At 36.8% G+C, this 18,920-nt stretch overlaps 1 protein-coding gene across 1 annotated transcript in view; it reads right to left on the bottom strand.

The window, feature by feature from the left end:
• Positions 1-18,920, bottom strand: part of SLC2A13 (solute carrier family 2 member 13) — a 345,368-nt gene that overhangs the window by 191,069 nt on the left and 135,379 nt on the right. The window contains exon 5 of the mRNA XM_029955511.1: positions 4,754-4,862. Coding sequence (XP_029811371.1) covers positions 4,754-4,862 — 109 coding nt within the window. The remainder of the gene's footprint in view (positions 1-4,753; positions 4,863-18,920) is intronic.

Genomic DNA, 18,920 nt, shown 5'->3' with positions numbered 1-18,920 from the left:
GATAAAATATGAAACTAGAACTGATTCAGAAATACTACCCTTAGGAAATTAAATTAATTAAACATGATTAACAAATATAAATGCACCACCCAGCCATTGATTGGGCTGGCTTAACCAGGAACTCTAGATCAGGGTAGAATGCAAAGGCCTTACTTAACTGGATACCAGGAGAGTAAAGAATGTAATGAGCTTTATGATTCTTGAGATGGATACACAAAATCATTCTACATTCTTTTTTAATCCTGGGATGGTACTGAGTTCCACTAACTTTGATTTCTTACCTCTTTTTACCCCCAAACAAGCTTTACACAGGTCGCTCTGGGTATTTCAGATGTTCTAAAACTAAAGAGTGGTGAATGTGATCTGGAGTCAGAAAATCAGGGTTCCACCCTTACTGCTAAAACTTACTAACTGCATGACAATGAACAACTTACGTAACTTGTTAAGCCTTAGCCTCCTTAGCTACCGAATGAATAGAAGCACTGGCCCTGCCTACTTGACAGGATTTTTATGAACTTCTGGAAAGATTGTGTCTACAAAAATACTTTATAGTGTTACATATGTAACACAGTAAAATTTTTTATTATCATGATCATAATATATAATTACACCATTAGAGGGGCTAATAGTTTTGTCCCTTTTTTTTTCTGTTTTCTGTTAACATTTAAGTAAGTTAATACAATCTAGAGTAGTATCTGATATTTAATGTTCAATGAATGATAGCCCTTAACATTATTACTATAAGGGCATATTTTCCACAAGCCTTGTATCTCTTGTAAATACGAGAGAAGAAAAGATCACCAGGGGATTAAGGGAATGCAGCTTCGGAGGTAAGAATGATGGTCCAGCCAGTATCAATGCCTACCTCCCACCCCCACTCTGAGTTAGTATAAGAGGGAAGAGTAGGAAGAGATAAATCTGGGAAACTTAATCTGAAAGAAGAATAGCTTAAATGCATGGACTGGTGCAGCGTACCCAAAAGACATTTATTCCCTAACAATCCTTTTTACCTAAAGCTGACTGAGAAGCTTAAATTTCTGGGTTTCTTTCTCCTCTTTACTGTTGATCTTCTGTATAACCTTAAAGTGAGCCATTTTACCACTTGGGGGTCTTCCCAGGTAAAACTCTGATAACACCCACCTGTCCAAGATGGACTGACTACACAATCATAAGAATGTATCAGATATAGCTCATTACAAGTTGCTCAAAAGAAGCAACATGCCATCAAACCTCTAAACAACCAGATGTTTTCCTTGTTTTTCATACTTTTTCTCCTTCTCTCCCTCTCACATATACATACATTTTGGCTGTAATAATAATAATGTGGGAAGGATTCAAGTATTAGTAGTCACCAGATTAAATTTGTTAGATAGGAAATGGAAATTTTCTTGACTTTATAGAGTTTAGAATAGATCACAGTAAGAGTTTCTTAAGAAAGCTTCCTCCACATTAATCATCACCAACTCAGCTATCATTCCTTTCCTCTTTAGCACATGTGGAAATATTTTATTGGCCTGTGAGAGAGAGTGCAATAATATAAACACTTTTATATTAGGAAAGCTAGCACTCCATTTGCTCTGTTCTTTCTCTCCTGTAAAAAGAAAATCATCTATTCAGCATGTTTGAAATTACTAAGTGATTAAAATCCTATTAGACAATTGTTTCTTCTAAAAGTTAAATGGAGTGTTTAAAGTATGTAATGCTTTTTAAGAACTTAGAAGCTCACTGATAGGATAGCAGATAAGGTATAGGTTAGGCTACAAATGTGAGTTATCATACAAATAAAAAATACGTAGACATATACACACAATATTTTTTTCATGGTAGAGGATGTGAAAATTAAATATACCAAGAAGAAAATCTATTTCCTTGACTGAGGTAGGATACTAAATAGGTCAAGAAAATAGAAACAAAAATCCTATGAGGGAAAACAGAGAAAAATAAACATGGTAAGATTATATAATGCAATTGGAAGAATGATTTCTCTTTCAATATTTTTCCATAGGATCTTCCTATGAACTTTTGGTGAGAAACAGAATTCACAAATACCTCATCATTCAGGTTCACATAAACTCTGAGGTGAAAGATGGACTTTGTAAAAAGATTTCAACTTCTACAGATTATTAGGTTTGGGCTGTGAGCACTGCCTACTTTGTTTCCTACTTAGCAGGAAAAAAGATGGAAAGAAAGAGTAACAGTAACAAAATATACATAAAGGAATATCCATAAAAACAGATAGCCAAATTAACAAAATGAGTTTTTTTTAAATAAAAAAATGTAATTAATATTTTCTACTAAAAACAACAAAAATAAACTAATAGACTCTAGTTAAGAGATTATGTTAAATTAGAAGAAATAAAACTTATGAGAGTATTTACTGAATCATAAGAATGGAAAAAGACACACATGCACGCCCCAATACAGACTAGAAAGAGTAGAAGGAAACACTATAGAAGACTTCCAGATCAGTCATCTTCCATCCAGAAGATGACAGTGGGCAGTCTGTTATAATGAAAGATTTGCATTAAGTTTTGTGGGCTTAAAATATGAATGTTTGAAACTGTGTAGTATGAATAACCAGCAGTCATTTATCATAGGTGTCTTTCATTTAAGTGTCTAACCCTCTAACCTCCAGACATTAAAATGTCGAATTCATTTCTTCAGGGAGTTGGCCATCTGTTTTGCGTCACATAGAAGCAATCTAAATCGAGCCAACATTGACTTTATTTTATTCTTCCTACTTTCCAGGATTAATACTCAACTGCAAGCAAAAGCTGTACGACACTACCTCTTTTATGTACAGTTTGTGATAAGCAAAGCACATAATGACAACCATATATATTAAGGAATATCAGGTTCTTAGGCTCATATCACTTGATCTCACTGTGAAAAGACAGAGTATTTGGAGAAATAAATGCCTCATTAAAATTTGAAGACCTTGGAGCACCTGGATGGCTCAGTCAGCTAATCGTTTCTACTCTTGATTTCGGTTCAGGTCATGCCTGTGGTTTATGAGTTGGAGCCCTGCATGGGGCTCTGTGCTGGCATCATGGAGCCTGCTTGGGATTCTGTCTCCCTCTCTCTCTGCCCCTCCCCCACTTGCTCTCTATCCCTCTGTCAAAATAAAATAAACCTAAAAAAAACTGAAAGCCTTAATCAGCATTGCTTATGCTACATAGCTACGAATGGACTATGACAGTCATTTCAACTAAGAACACATGCCTCGGCCACTACCCATCAATGAGAGTTGGTTTTGTGATGTTTTATAGGAATACAAAAAAAGCACAACAAAATTTCACTCCAGCAAATTTAAATGCCTAGAAAAGGGCAGAACAAACAATAGAAACAGAGAATACATTTTAGGTTAGGTTGATAAAATAGATATTCACATGGGGCGTCACTGCACTGCATCATTTGGAAGTCTGGTGTCAGCCTCGTTACAATTCTGTTTCACCACCACACTTAGGATGGTGGACACAGAACCATCATGGCACACGTGTCCAGAAAACAAACATGCTTGGTACTGCCCTGACAGACCATTATAGAGCTGATAAAGGTGAGGGAAGATGAAAGCACATATAAGAGGGAAGGAGGAGAGGCCCAAATATTAAAAATGTAATGCAGAGAGTTGTAGTCTATCAAGGACTATGATTCATATCAAATTCACAAAAAGTGTGGAACTGTTTAAAGTGGAGTTTCTTAACAAACCCTTATTTAATCTAATGGGTATTGGGCCCTAATTATTATTCTTAATAATTCTTTTATCCAACTCTCTCAAAGTATCACTAAATAAGTCCTCATAATCCCAAGTGGCTTCAAAGGAAAATATCAAGAGTCCTAAATACAAACGGTTTACCAAGTAAATTTGAATTTTATGTAATTTATATTTCTTTGGTGAATAATTTTAACCAATAGGTTGTGAGGGAGAATTTTTCTAAGATTTAGCAGGTTTTCACCCAACAACCAGTTTCTCAGCAAAACTCATGATTTTCCTCTAACTTACATTCTCTTACCTAGGATATTAAAAGTGCATTCTGTGGAGGACTGGAAGAGTCCTGCCAGCCCTTGTCACAATTTGAAATTCTATATTAAAATGTAACTTATTTACACCAGCCTATGAGGCATGTCTACTTTCTTCACTCCTGTGTGTCTTGTATACAGTAGGTCATAAAAAATAGGTTTAATGTTGACTGAATGAAACAGGGTACAGCCTATTCATCCTGCCCAACCCCCAAATTCATACAACTTTGGGGATTAATCTGAAACTAGACAATAAGAAACTTTGGTGTCTTCCTCACTTCTCTGTTCCCACTACGGTGGTAATAAACATCTTCTATTAATGTTCTCATCACATCGCGTTATAACTGCCCCAAAAGGAAATGAACTAGTTATCTGAGTGTCCATTAATCTCTGGCAAGGCCAGGTGATTGATTCCCTTTTGTTTCACTTTCTAACCAAGATCATGTAATGACTTATGAAAACGATGCATTCATTAGCTCAGAATATAAGGAAGTACCAGATGAGGTACAAGAAAAATTTATGAACTCAAATAAGGCCAATAAAATATAACAAAATAAATCACCTCCTTCTAAACCACACATGGACAGGATTAAAAATTATATAGTATCTTCCAAAAGCAGGATCCTACAGAATTAATATAACAAATCACCAGAAGTCCTATTCTTTTTTTTTCCCCATGTAAAATAATTCCTTCACAATCTTTTCAGTAAAAAACCAGGAAAGAAATACATACATGATGGTGTTAATGCCTGAGAGCTGCTGGAACATTTGCAGACCACAACCCACAGTTAAAGCTCGGCGAGTTGGGGGATAACTCAGCATTCTGCAGATCACAGGTCCAGCTTTTTAAGAAAGAAAGAAAAAGAAGGACACATCTATTATTTTCAGCTCCCACAGTCACTGTACCCATTAGGATCGATTTTTCCAAATCTCTGTGAAATCAACATAACTGGGCATTGTAAAATGGAACGTATACACATTTACAGAAATCTGGGCACGATATATTTTCTAAAACAGACTTAGTATATACTTGAGTTTAAACTGTAAAAGCAATAAGAAACAAGTTAAAGCAATTTATGGGTTCTAGGAAGACCTACATAATTGGAACTGTCAGAAATTATTCTTCCTTAAATCCCTACAAACTGCATTAACTACTCTTCGTTTTTCCACTTCCTTGGCAATTATTTAAAATCCATTCAATATGGAACTACTTACAAAGTTACTGGCAAATTGCTTTAATCAACCAAAAGAATGGCATTCATTAAAAACAATTAAAGAAGGAACAGAATTCATTCCAACTTATTTGACTTAAGTAACAAAATTCTTACTAATCTATTCAGTTAAAGTTAAGAAATTTGGGCCTGGTATCAGACTTGGTTATGGTTTATATGGTTTATACTATTAATAAATGTTACCAAAAGATAATAAAAGAAAAAATGTCCATTTTATATAAACGTATACATATATATTTTTTTTTTTCCAGATTTTGAATGGTTCCCTAAGTGGTATTCAGTGATATTTTTAAAATATAAATGGGTTTTCAAAATGGCACAGATGCCTTGGTCTCTCTGTCAGAACTCTAGATCAATTCTGGAAAGCTGTAGATGCGAGCCTCAGAGGCCGTACGTAAGGTAACTAACCTTACAGATGTCTATGGTTTGGGCATAATTACTACAAGTGCCCCTTACAGTCCCCGAAATACTTTCAGTACACCTCTACCTTAGGTATAAGAGGCATTTTATAGAGTGCCCTGAGGGGGCCAGAGTTGACTCCCAGGACCCATGGTATTCCCGCTGTTAGAAGAGATGGCCTAGGATCACTGGGATGTGAACTGCTTAATTAGAGGCACTCTTCCTTGAGGCCAAGTTTCATTAGAAAACCCTAAACCAAGTCAAATTCAAAATCCAAGGAAATTTCACCATTTCAAGAACCTTTAGGAAATCTAATATTCCAGTTCACAAAAATGGAATAAAATATGGTGTTGTCTTATCTATAAAAGTCAATATGGGATGTTGAGCCAGGGTATTAATTAGAATTGAACATTATCAAAGTGAGAACATTCATCTCTACATGGGTGTGATTAAAATTACATGAAAAACTTGATTTACTGCAAATGATTTTGTCCTGAAATGGTATGACAGGATATGGACAGAGAAGCGCTTATGATCGTTCAAAGCTTAATGCAGTGACAACCCAACTAGAAAGGAAGGTGAAAACACTGTAAACGTCAACTGTTTTAGTTTCAAATAAAGCAGTATTGAAACTCAGTGTATCAGAAAGGCTGTGTGAAATAGGTAGATTTTGAAAGGTTTACTGTGACAATAGTGAAATATATCTGGATCAGTCTGAAAGGTGGCAGGTTCACCTGCAAATTGGGCAGTCTGTAATAAGCCACAACCTGAAAACTCTGCGTCACAAAAAGATGCACCTATTCCCATAAAGAAAAAAATTTAAGTGAAGAAGCTGATCATTTACTTTGTGTGCTGTGGAAAATTTAAAACAACAATGACAACAAAACAGAAACAAATAAAACCCCTTTTTCATCTTTTAGTACTAAGCCTCCCCAGACTAGAAACCAGTGCTTTGCAAGGAATCTATTATGATCTGTGGGCAGCTGGCATCTACTTTCACTATTAAACTGTCCCATGATTCAATGGACATATTGGGGAATAATGATTTTAGGGGACAGAGAACTAAAGAGAAAATTAGGACAAATTAGGATTAAAGTTTGACTTGTCCAAATAACAAGATATATACTATTGTGTAATAGTCACATTTTTATCTTCTAGTTTTTAAAATACTAACTTTTTCTTGGTTTTGATTTCCTGTAAAAATAAACAACAGCTATTCTGTTATTAGACTGGCTTTAATATACAGATAAATTCTGGTCACGGTTGTGCACATCTGATTATGCATAAATAAAAGGAAAGATTTTCCTTTCATTAAAATTATAAACCCAGCTTCATTAGGCAATAAAATTGACTTAAATGCAAACCATCATTAATTTTTTTAGCACAGAAGATATGAAGAAAAAATCAAACATATTAATTGGTTGAATGTTCATATGTGAAAATTTAAAATGTCATGCTCTACTTATTGCATTTTATTTTTGTAAGTAAAAACATTTAGTGTATACAAACATTTCACACTTAATTTTTAAAAAGTTATTTGTCTTTGAGACACAAATTCCCACACAATAAAACATATTGGACTCAAAATATAACATGTACTAAAACAACAGATGAAAGAACCAAACATGGGTTCATTTTTTCCTCCATTCTGAAATCCTCATAAAAACGAACATTCACAGTGCCTGTGCACGGGTGGCAGGTACTCCAGCAGCAAAGGATGAAGAGGGCAGCCCTGTAAGTGTAGCCATTCCTGTTAACAGCTGCCTGTGAGTGAAGCCTACAGGTGTTTCTCCAGGTACAATTAAAAATGCACGAGAACACACTGTGAATAGAATCCCAGCTCTTGATTTCCACTTCCAGCCAAGATGGAGTAACTAACAGTTACCAGATTTACCTCCAACTTGAAACCAATCAAAAGAGCCATGAAAAATGTATCAGACGATAGTTCTCATAATAATGGGTAGTAAGCAATGAAGGATCGCGACTCCAGAGATTCAGGAAACAAAAGAAGTGAGCCCAACAAAAATTGCTCAAGCTTACCACCTCAAAAAAAAAGGTTCCAGGATGCAATACAAGGAGGAGAAGTTAGTCAGACCCTGGTGGTGTCCCTGAATTGAAAAGATGCAGCTCAGAATGCAGGGATGCCAAAGCGGCTAGCGTTGCCAGGGTAGAGTGCCAGAGTGGAAGAGATTCACAGAGAGGGGACACTGGAGATCCGTGGTCCCCCTCGGATATTCCACTATTGAGTGTATGTGAGGAAACTACTCAAGGCTGGAGGAAAGAGCTGCAGGAAGGTATTAAAGAAATCCATTCCAGGACTTGTTTGTACCAATCAAAGGGAAAGACCTAGAGTGTAAGGAAGAGTAATCAAAAGTACTAGATTAAACATTGCTTGGGTACCATCCAAAAGAGCTTAAATGTCAAGACCCCACTGCTCCCAAGTAATTGAATAGCATCCCAGAACAAAGTTCAGCAGTAAGATAAAATTTATCATGTCTAGCATACAATAAAAAACTATCAGGCATGCAGCAAAAAGGCAGGAAAGCACAACCTGTAACAGTAAAGGGACTAATTCATCAAGAGGACATAACAATCTTAAATGTCAATACACTTGATAAAAGCTTCAAAACATATGAAACAAAAATTGATATAACAGCAAGGGGAAGTAGAAAAACCCATTATTATACTCAAATATTTCATCACCCTCTTTTCAATAACTCATAACAATTAAGTAGTTGAAAATTAGCAGATACAGAAGACTTCAACAACATGATCAACAAACCTGACCTGACATTTAAACATTCTACTGACCAAGAACAGAATACACATTCTTCCCACCAGTAAATAAATGGTAAATGTCTTGAAATATTTACCAAGATAGATTATATTCTCAGCTCTAAAACATGTCTCAATTAATTTAGAGGGATTTAATTCATACAAAGAATGCTCTTGGACCATAATGAAATTAAAATAGAAAGCAATAACTGGAAAATTCCATCCATATTGGAAACTAAACACTACAATTCTCTAGGTCAAAGAGATAATGGGAAATTAGAAAGTATCTGAACTGAAAGAATATGAAAACACAGCAAATGAAACTTCGTGGAATGGAGGTAATGTAAAACAGAGGAAAATTTATAGCAATGACCTTGGCTTCCACTTCACAAAGCCACAAAAAGAGAGAAAAATGAAAACACAAAATAAACGATAAAAAGAATAATAGAAAGTAGAGTAGAAATCCAGGAAACAGATAAAAAGACAGTTGAGGGGGGAAAAAAATCAACGAACCCAAAAGCCAGTTAGTTCTTTGTAATATAAATAATAGTGATAAATTTTGAGCCACACTCTGGGAGGCTGAATAATAGCCCCTCAAAAGATACGCACATGAACTAATCCTTGAAACCTGTTAAATGTTACCTTAGACGGCATAAAAGAACTTTGCAGATGTAATTAAGTTAAGGATTCTGACATGGCAAAGGGAGAATCAGGATGCGACAGGAGAAAGCAATGTGGCCATGAACAGACTGGACTGATGAAGCCATAAGCCAAGAAATGCCAGTTCCACCAGAAACTGGGAAAAGCAAAGAACCAATTGTCCCCTTAGAGCCTCTGGAGGGAGCATGAGCCTTCCAACACCTTGATTTTAACCCAGTGAAATGAATTTCAAACGTGTGGCCACCAGATAGTGAGAATAAATTTCTACCGTTTTAAACTACCAAGTTTGTAGTGATGATTTTTTACATCAGCCATAGGAAGCTAATACATAGATCAATCAGGAAAAAAGAGACGATTCAAGTTACCAATGTCATGAATAAGAGAAGTGTAATCGATATAGAGTCTACAGATATTTAAAAAAATAATAAAGGAGTATTAGGAAAAACTTTATGGTATCAAATTCAACATCTTAGATGTAATAGATAAATTTTCTAAAAGACCGAGTCTTTCATAGTTAACTCAAAAAATAGCCTGAATATACTATAAGCTATTTAAAAATAATGAGTTTGCACTTAAAAACTTTCTTCCAAGTCCCCGATGCTTTGACAGAAAGTAGATCAGGGACACCTGGGTGGCTCAGTCAGTTAAGTGTCCAACTCTTGATTTCAGCTCAGGTCAGGATCTCACGAATTTGTGAGACCCCCTGTGCAGTGCAGAGCTGGCCTGGGATTCCCTCTCTTCCTTTCGTTCTCTGCCCCTTCCCCACTCTCTCAAAATAAACATCCAAAAAAAAATTTTTTTTTTTTAAAGAAAGCAGATCAGCAGTTGCCTGTACAGGGAAGAGTTAAAAAGGAGTAAAAAAGAAAGTTTTTGGAGGGCAAGGATATGGTCACTATCTTGAGTGGTGAGGGCTCTACAGTGTACACATCTGTCAAAATGTACCAACAGAGAAAACCTTATCTATGTACCATTTGTTATATGTAAATTATACCTCACTAGATCTACTAAAACATAACACACACACACACACACACACCACTTTACAAATAAATAAACTATGTCAACAGGGCTGATATGGTGAAATGTTTGCTAAAGAAAAAATTCAAACATTCAAAGATGATAACCTTCACTTAAACAAGGGCACAAAGGAGTTATTAATTAGAAGCAACAATAATATTTGATTAAACTGGACTGATGAAGTCAGCTGCAAGATTATCAAGTGAGAACTGTGGAGGATGCAGGACCCTTGGAATCTCTTCAAGATTTTCCTTGCTCTTATTCTTCCCTTTCCTTTTGTTTTATTTATTTGTGGACTTTGCCATGTACTGAAGAAAACTTAAAGACGATAAAGCAGAACACAGTGTGACTAATGAATTACAAGATGCAAACTGCAGGTGGCTTCCCCACTGCCAACAGTCTTCACAGACTCTGTTATTTGTTATAAGGAAAGATGCTCTGGGGAGAAAAGCAGGGCCCTCACTGGGAGCAAAAGAATCATTGCTCAGCTTCAAATGTTACCCTCCCTGTTCCCAAATTTGGGGCCCCATGACGGGGCTGCAATCAAGCTCAGCAAGAACCCAATGACACAACTAGAGGACCCACTAGGCCTTTGAGAAGGGAAGACATGTGCCACCACCGGACAGCAACAGATCAATAAGGATTTCAAGGCATCTGCTCAAATCTCAATGGGTTTTCTAATATTTCAATAGCACTTCATGCCTTACGAATCAATTTTCATCATCAGAAGAGCCATAAGTAGGTGAGAGCATTCGGTGTTAATGAGCAAAGGAAGTACAGAGGGATCACGTGACTTTCCCAAGGTCACAAAGCATGTAGAGCTAGGACTTGAGCTACCTTCTTGTTCATCCATAAGTGACAAGAAGTTTTATATGCATACATAAGCTGATTTTCCTTAGCATAAAACAGTTGTGAAGGGGATAACAAAACACAGAACTGAAGCACTTTGAAACTACAGTAATAAACACGCTCCGTGCTCATGACTCTAATCCCTTAACCGCCTCTTTTTCTCTTTTTCATGGTCTCACTTGCCACAGTCCCCAGCCTTAACTCCAGAGTTAACTGGTTTCAGAACATACATTTTACTCTAATCCATCACCATTCTTATCTCCATGGAGGTGAGCATCATTTGCAAGTAATTAGGTAAACGGACCACATCTGTTTCATGATAAACTCGGTGTATCTGTGGAGCAGGCCCTCCATGCTGCCAGGGAAGTCTTTTGTTCACCTCTAGCTGGTTCCAAGGTATAGTTTTACAACAGGCATTTCAAGATGTCTTCTTCCTTGGACTTCCCCCGTTCCCTCCTGCCTCTGTGACCAAGTGCTCCTAGCCTACATACCATGCATGAGGCACGTTCTGTGAGCCTACTCTGTGCTAGGTACAGAAACACCAGGAGGCCCCGAAGGAGCTCCTAATATCAAGGTGGGTAGGGAGTCACCCACAGAAATAAAATAAACTACTCCACAGTAGCTTAAGTGCGCTGAGGTACATGTAAAGTATGGGATTCAGGCCTAGGGAAGAACCCAGCTCAAGTACATATAAAACAGAGGTCATCATTCCTCACCTCAAACTTGCTCTTTACCTTACTTGCAATTAATCAAGATTAAAAACCTGGCATTCGGCAATTCGTTCCCTCTTCCTACTACTTCCCATAGCCAGCAGTTGCTAAATTCTAATGAAAATAACTCTGTGTGTGCCTCTTTCCTTTCCACAAAACATCAGAAATTTTCTTGTTTTTGCATCTGTGCCATCTGTGGCTCCCCAGCTCTCTGCTGCCCTAGATGGACTCTCAGCCAGCTCACAGGTGAGACAGCACAGGGCAGAGGATGGTGGTGAATAGACGGACCAGGGCTGAAATTCCAACTCCACTGCTTGGCCACTGGGAAGTTTTCAGCAGGGCACTCCACCTCACTAAGCCCGTTTCTTCTCTTCACTTAAGTGGGTAGAGCAGGAGTGGCACTGGCCATTAGCAGGATTAGCGGTAACAGACTTCCTGGCATGCGGTAGGTGTTAATTTTGTATGTCAACATGACTGGGTCACAGAGTGACCAGATATTTAAACAATATTTCTGGATGTTTCTATGAGGGTGTTTCTGGATAAGATGAACGTTTGAATGGGTAGACTGGGGAAAGCAGACGGCCCTCCCACCAATCCACTGAGGGTCTAAATAGAACAAAAAGACAAAACGAGAACGAAGAGTTTGTTCTCTCAGTACATCTGAGATGGGACACTGGTCTTCTGCTTCAGATTGGGACGTACGCCGTCGCTCTGCTGGTCTGCAGCCGGCAGCAGGCAGGCTATGCCGTCTTCTCAGCCTCCATAACCACGTGAGCTCTTTCCTTGTAACAAATCAATCTTCCTCCTTCCTGCCCCCAACAGTTCTCCTATTGCTTCTGTGTTTTGGAGAACACTAACAACGAACACCGACTAAGACACATGTCCTGTATTCAGTGACAAAGCCTTGTATGTGGTCTCCACCTGATCCACCCAGCCTCTCCACACGGCCGCTGCCCTGTCTGCTAACGCATACCACCGATCACTCACTTCACTTACCTGCTCAAAGTCTGTAACAGACCCACTAGGACCTAGCTGATAAAGGGCACACACCCGCCCCAGACTCTCTTTCTAGATTTATCTCACAATACTTCTTCTCTTATATGCTATGCTTCAACAATCTTGGGGCAACCTGTTTTATACAAAGAAGCCTCGTAGTTTTACATCTCTGTCTCTTACAATGTTCCTGTTCTATGAGGTCACCCCCGTTTCCAAAAGAAGATATTCTGTCATCTGAATCATGCTGTCAGTTTTATACCTCTTATGCTCTCACTGCTGGCTAATTTGTTTTGCAGGGTAGGTGGCTGATGTGTCTTCCATATTTTAGTACATGGGGTGGGGTGAATGGCTCAGGTTTAGTTTCCCATTGTACTTAGCCTAGGGTCATGCAAATAGAAGAAACTCAATAAATATTTGTTTAATGAATATGAGGGAAAAGGAGGGGAGAGAAGGAGGAAGAAAGAACCAGAGCAAATAATGGTTACTGAGAGCTCAGGAATAAAGCAATCTGAATACACTGCAAGTTGCTAAACAATATTGTGATTAATTATAAACGACCACTAAGATCCTGAGCATATCTGTGCTGTTTTCCTCTTCAATATGCGGCAGATGATGTTTGTGATTACAAGCTGGTGCTTGGCACATGTTCTGTTTGGAAGAATGGACTGCTGCTACTGATAAATTCAACCCATGTGGCTCAATCATTCCTTCACAGTCTGGCATTTATGCCAATACATTCTGAGATCCTTCTAAGGCGATCAATTTGCCAAGATGTTGTGTAGGGTTAGTTGTCTACAGATGCGTGCTTGTGAGCTGATCACGGTTCATTAAGGCCTATATGCAATGACTGTTAATCCAAGTCGTTATTATCCTAGGTTGTTAAAGACTTTTTTTCTGCTTAGAAGAGGAGATGATGATAGGGCTTTATGCTACTAAAATGCTGATTTTTCCCCCCAAAAAAGTTGTTTCGTTCTTATCTTAATTCTAAAATTTCTTTCATTAAAGGTAGCTACATAAATGATGGCAATCATAAAATGCACCATCTAGCCCCGGAATTCTCAAGTAAGTCTTCTGAAGTTCCTAACAGCCAGGAGAGTGTGGTATGTTGCTGAGGAAAAAAATATACAAAAATTACTACATCAGATATAACCTTTCTCGAGCAAAGAGAGGTATCCTTTTTTTAAATAAATGTATAGTTTTCTTAAACTATATTCTTAACAGTAACATTGTCTTTGGACAAAGTAATTTTTAAGTGAAACAATATATCCTCTTAACTTAATGGTCTTTTGCAGTATTTTCATAACAAGTCGTCATTCTTAGTGATATAAAAAGCCTCTCACCTACCCGTTTTTTCTATTACACACTAAGATCTAGGACCATGTAGGACGTGCATCTACTAAAGGATACCACAACTGTAAGCAATGCTGAATAGTACAAGGACCAAGAGTCTCCAAATCAGGGAATCCAATCAGTTAGCTCTGAATCTACCTCAGCTATGTCGAGGCTGTGTGACTGTGGGCAGGTTCCTTACCCTTTCTGAGCCTTACATGGCACATATGTGACAACATGTACTTCAGTTATATTGTGATGATTAAAAATGGTATTATACCAAAACTCAAATAATGAAGCTCTGATTTTATCCATCAGCCCTCTAGTAGAATTTTTCCACTAGATGAATAGAATTAGAATGTTTTACATTAAAAATTATCAATAAATCACACAGGTTTTCCTTCCAGGTAAACAAATTAAGCATCTCTACTTTTAAGATTCCACAAAAATGCAATTCAAAGAGCTCCATTAAGATGAAAATGTAATCAGAATTCATGCATTTTTTTAGTGTTCTTTCTTTTTCTATTTGGTTTTCTATCTGATAATTACCATGAACAGAGATACCAAAGACAGAAAAATCAGGCCGAATTAAATGGCTCATAATTTTACAGTAGGGCAGAATGTCCAAAAATCACAAATGTTCTGCCAGATTCTGGAAACATGATTCTTGCAAACATATGTGGCACCTTGAAATATAACATCTTAAAGAAAACAGACTGATTTCTGTTAGCATGATTGTCAGAAAATCATTAATATTCCAAAAATAGCCAAGAAGTAGATGTAAAAATGAACCAAACATACAAGGCTGTACATGCATTCGCTAATTCTAAGGTAGTTCTCCTATCCATACTCTCCTCTCTAATCCCACTCTCCAATTACCTCTGGCAGCGACAACAACAAAAACAGGCAGGACGAGGGGAAATCTTGGTCTTCTACATGTTAAAAAAAAAATCCATGTTAGTCATAAAATATAGAATAAGAAATAAAGATATTCTGTAAAAAGAATTTAGTACTAAGTTCTCCAAAATAGGGTAGGAAGTAGAGTATTGGGTTCACGGAAATGAAGAGTTGATTCAAAATATGGATTTTCCAACACTCATTTCTTTCATTTATAAGGGTTTAACTCCAAAAATAAATAACACTTACGGCAGAATGTAAATGCTGTATAAAAAGGAACAGGATTATAACTGCATCTTCCATTTGTTTAGGTACAAAGACATGTGAGATTTAAAATGACGACACTAAGCCATGGACACAGCAAAGCTTGCAGGAGAGCTCCATAAAGGTCTAGTGGCTAAATCCAAGGAGGCTGATGCACTGGACCCTGGAGGTCCAAGAGTGGATGAGGGATTCTAGAATCTATTTTGCTTACGGATGCAATCCAAAAGTATCCTACATCAGCATGTAAATAAAATCTCACTTGGCCTGCTTTATGCACTGGCTCTCTTGGCAATTATTAAGGTCTTTCCATAAAAGTTTTACATGGCTGCTGAGCTTGCTCTGAGTTACTAAAAAACCACCAGTCACTTCCAAAGACCTTAGCAGAAAGGTTGATCTACAAAGCAAGTATGAATAAAAGCCTGGATTTTTAAAGAAAAAAAAAAAACCTCATTAGATATGTCACTTGGTCTTCTTGTTTTAATCTACAAAATTCAGAAGAAAATATCCATCAATAAAATGTGAAACACAAATGACAAAATATAATCACTGTATTTTCCAATCAAATACAACTTAATAGGAAGAGCAGTTAACTACCATGAATACGGCTTCATTTATTCTAGAAAGATGTGCTAAGAACAACACAGTACCAAAACAATCCCTTTCTCTTGCCAAAACTATTTTATGGCCTAAAGTGGTTAACTGAATACCCTAACCTCAGATTGATACCTAAAGTAAATACTGAAAAGGAAATTTATGTACATTAACCAGCTGGTACATTAGTTTTAATTTTTTAAAAAGCTATTGATTTCCATAAGAAATTTATCATTTTTACAGAAGATACAATTTTAAGCTTTTACTTTTAAAGGCTCATCTTGTTACTCATAGCAACTCTGAAAAAGAACAAAATGAGGTAACTTGGAAAGGTAGGAGAGATTAATAAATCTGAGTAAGTTCAAATAACTTCCAAAAACTACTCATAAATCTGGCTCAGAATAGCCTATCTTCTAACTTACCAGAAATAAAGATAGAACTAAAAAATCAATCTTCACAAATATCTACGTATAGGTCCAGTGATACATAAGCAAGGGACTCAGCTGTATAAAGGACGTAGTTTACATTTACTCATGTGTTATAAAGATCAGTTCAGAAATGTCAGTGACCTCCTTCCATGGCAAAGTGCAATTTTCAGAGTTCCTGGCTTAGGGTAATTTCCCTCAGGATGACAATTTTAATTTAAGATATACCTGATAGCATTATACCTGGAACACAACTTACTCAACAAAATCCAATAAAATACTACTACAACAAAAGAAACGCAAAGGAAAAGGAAAAGCTCACAATGAACACTTAGGAGTAATTAATATTATTTTATTAACTTTAGGCACAGAGCATATCCCTGAACTCACAGATTTAAATAGAACTTGGACATGAGAGATCTGCTAGCAAAACACAATGCCTATGGGAACTGGGCTTGCCTGTGTTAACATGTTCCTTTTTCTTTTATGTGCACATACATACACACACACATACGTGTGTGTGTGTGTGTGTATATATATATGTATATATATATATATATACACACATATATATATCTATAAAATATATATGTGTATGAGGCTTTATAGTTACAATGATCACCATTACAGAATCTCTAATTATTTGCAGACCTTCAGTTGCTCATCCCCCTTTCTGACTTCTCCATTCCTACTTGAAGAAAACGAGATATCGCTGAAGATATGAGTACATTTTTTTCTAACTGCTACAACAATTCTGTTCCTACTTCCATGTAATGCATAGACACATGCCTACAAATTTAAAAGTTCTGAAAAACTGTGCAGAATTTCAACAGAAAACAATCGTTAGAGGAAATGGAGAAGTAAGTTCCATATGTCCCACTCTAGAAATTGTATGGAAGGAACCAGAAAAATACTGGTATTCAATTAGCACATGCAGTAGACTGATACTTGCATTATGTGTCTGTGAGCCTGTGAACAGCACTCCAAAGAATCATGCCCTAAGCAATTTCACTCATTCTATGTTCACAACCAGATACAAGAGAGCGTTTAATTCTGCTTCTGTGTATTATCCTACTGCATATAATGATCAGGCAAGGAGAATTTGAAAGATATTTCTCCAGAGGCCTCAGCGTTTAGATGTCTGTGAGTATCTAACCTTATTTTCTTCGCACCTTTGGTTTTAATTTGTGATTGTTTTTCATTAGGCATATTCTCCTACTCTTCTAAGATGACACAAACCATAATTTTACTTGATATGGTTTGAAATGCCCTTCTAGATAAATATGGCTCTCTAGGGATGAGGTCAGTATCTGAAAATCTACATATGGCTGTTTTATTTTGAGGCATGTCTGCAGTTACCATATGGTCAATGGCAATCTGTGAAGGGAGTCAGGATGTGTCTATTTAAAATACTGACTGAAACTGAGTTTCTACTTAGAAATGCTTTCATCCGTCTACTTTTCCTGAATGCTGAAGCTTAGACTTTTAAAAATGCAATATGCCCACTGTACTGCAAAATTCAATTACAAAATAAAATTCATTTCTACATATTTCCGGGCATGCATATATATAAAAAGCACACTGAGATGTGAAAATGGTTCTAATCCTGCTACTCAACTTGTTCACGGCTTAGACTATATTCTAGTAGGGCTCATGATCATCTGAATGTACACTTTAGATAGAAGTGAAGCAGTGTGTAGCTGAATGCTTCGCAGGGATGTCCTAGAACTTCCTGTCCTCTGAGGTCCCTTAAAACATCAAGATTCTATGACTTTGTTGAATGAAACTAATTTAGCAACATTTACATTAAAAATATATGGCTCTTTATGTGAAATATAGCCATGATGTAACTGTTATGTAGGAGTATAAACAAATGTTCTATTTGAGTGGAGAATATAGCATTTATAAATTATTCCCATTCATTATTCATCAAGTTACTATAAATGTTTTAGGAAAATAGTGAAAAACCATTTCTCCCAGCACTTTTCTAAAAAGTACTATTCATAAATATTCTATTTAGGCAATTGGTATAAAGCTCTTTCACTTTGTTGTAATATACCCATTTGCTCTTTTAATAAAAAAGAAATACATTCATGTGAGAGCTGAGTGGCTGTAAAGGGGCAAGGCAAGCTAATTCTTTCTAATGAGACAAAGAACTGGCATATTTAAAACCAGAAAATGGCATTTAAATAACCACAAAAATGTCAGTTCTAAAATGGTATTCTGACCTAACAAGTGATGACCTAAATAGATTCCCTATCCACACGTACTTTCACCTCACTCTCCAAATTACCTCAGATCTTAAGCCAATTCTGAAGCCATCTGATATAAGTTCCTGTAACTTATCCTCTTCCAGCTCAATGAAAGCAACCCCATCCTCTCTGACCTCCTATTTCTGTGACCCATCTTACTATCCCTTCCTCCTCTGGGATCTTCCCCTTTAAGCAGCCTCTCCACCCTAATCATACTAAACATCAGTTCCTTCATCTCTAAACCTCCTGGATGAATAGGTCTACATACACTTTTTCAATTTCCACCATTTTTATGATGTAATAAGCACCTTCCCCTTCCCAGTCTTCCAACACTGGATTGAAACTCTCACACTAAAAATGTCACTAATGAAATTCTAATTGCTAATATCAAGAGTGTGGTAGACATTCTCTTTATCTCTTTACATTTCATGCAATGACCAATTCCTTTGTAAATCTCATTCCCTACCTTCTCTGATACTAGAGAATTTTATATCTCTAACATTT

This window comes from Suricata suricatta, chromosome 10 (assembly GCF_006229205.1).
Source record: "Suricata suricatta isolate VVHF042 chromosome 10, meerkat_22Aug2017_6uvM2_HiC, whole genome shotgun sequence".
Taxonomy (NCBI): domain Eukaryota; kingdom Metazoa; phylum Chordata; class Mammalia; order Carnivora; family Herpestidae; genus Suricata; species Suricata suricatta.
The sequence above is the reverse complement of the archived record's forward strand: the minus strand, read 5'-3'. Positions and strand labels throughout refer to the sequence as shown.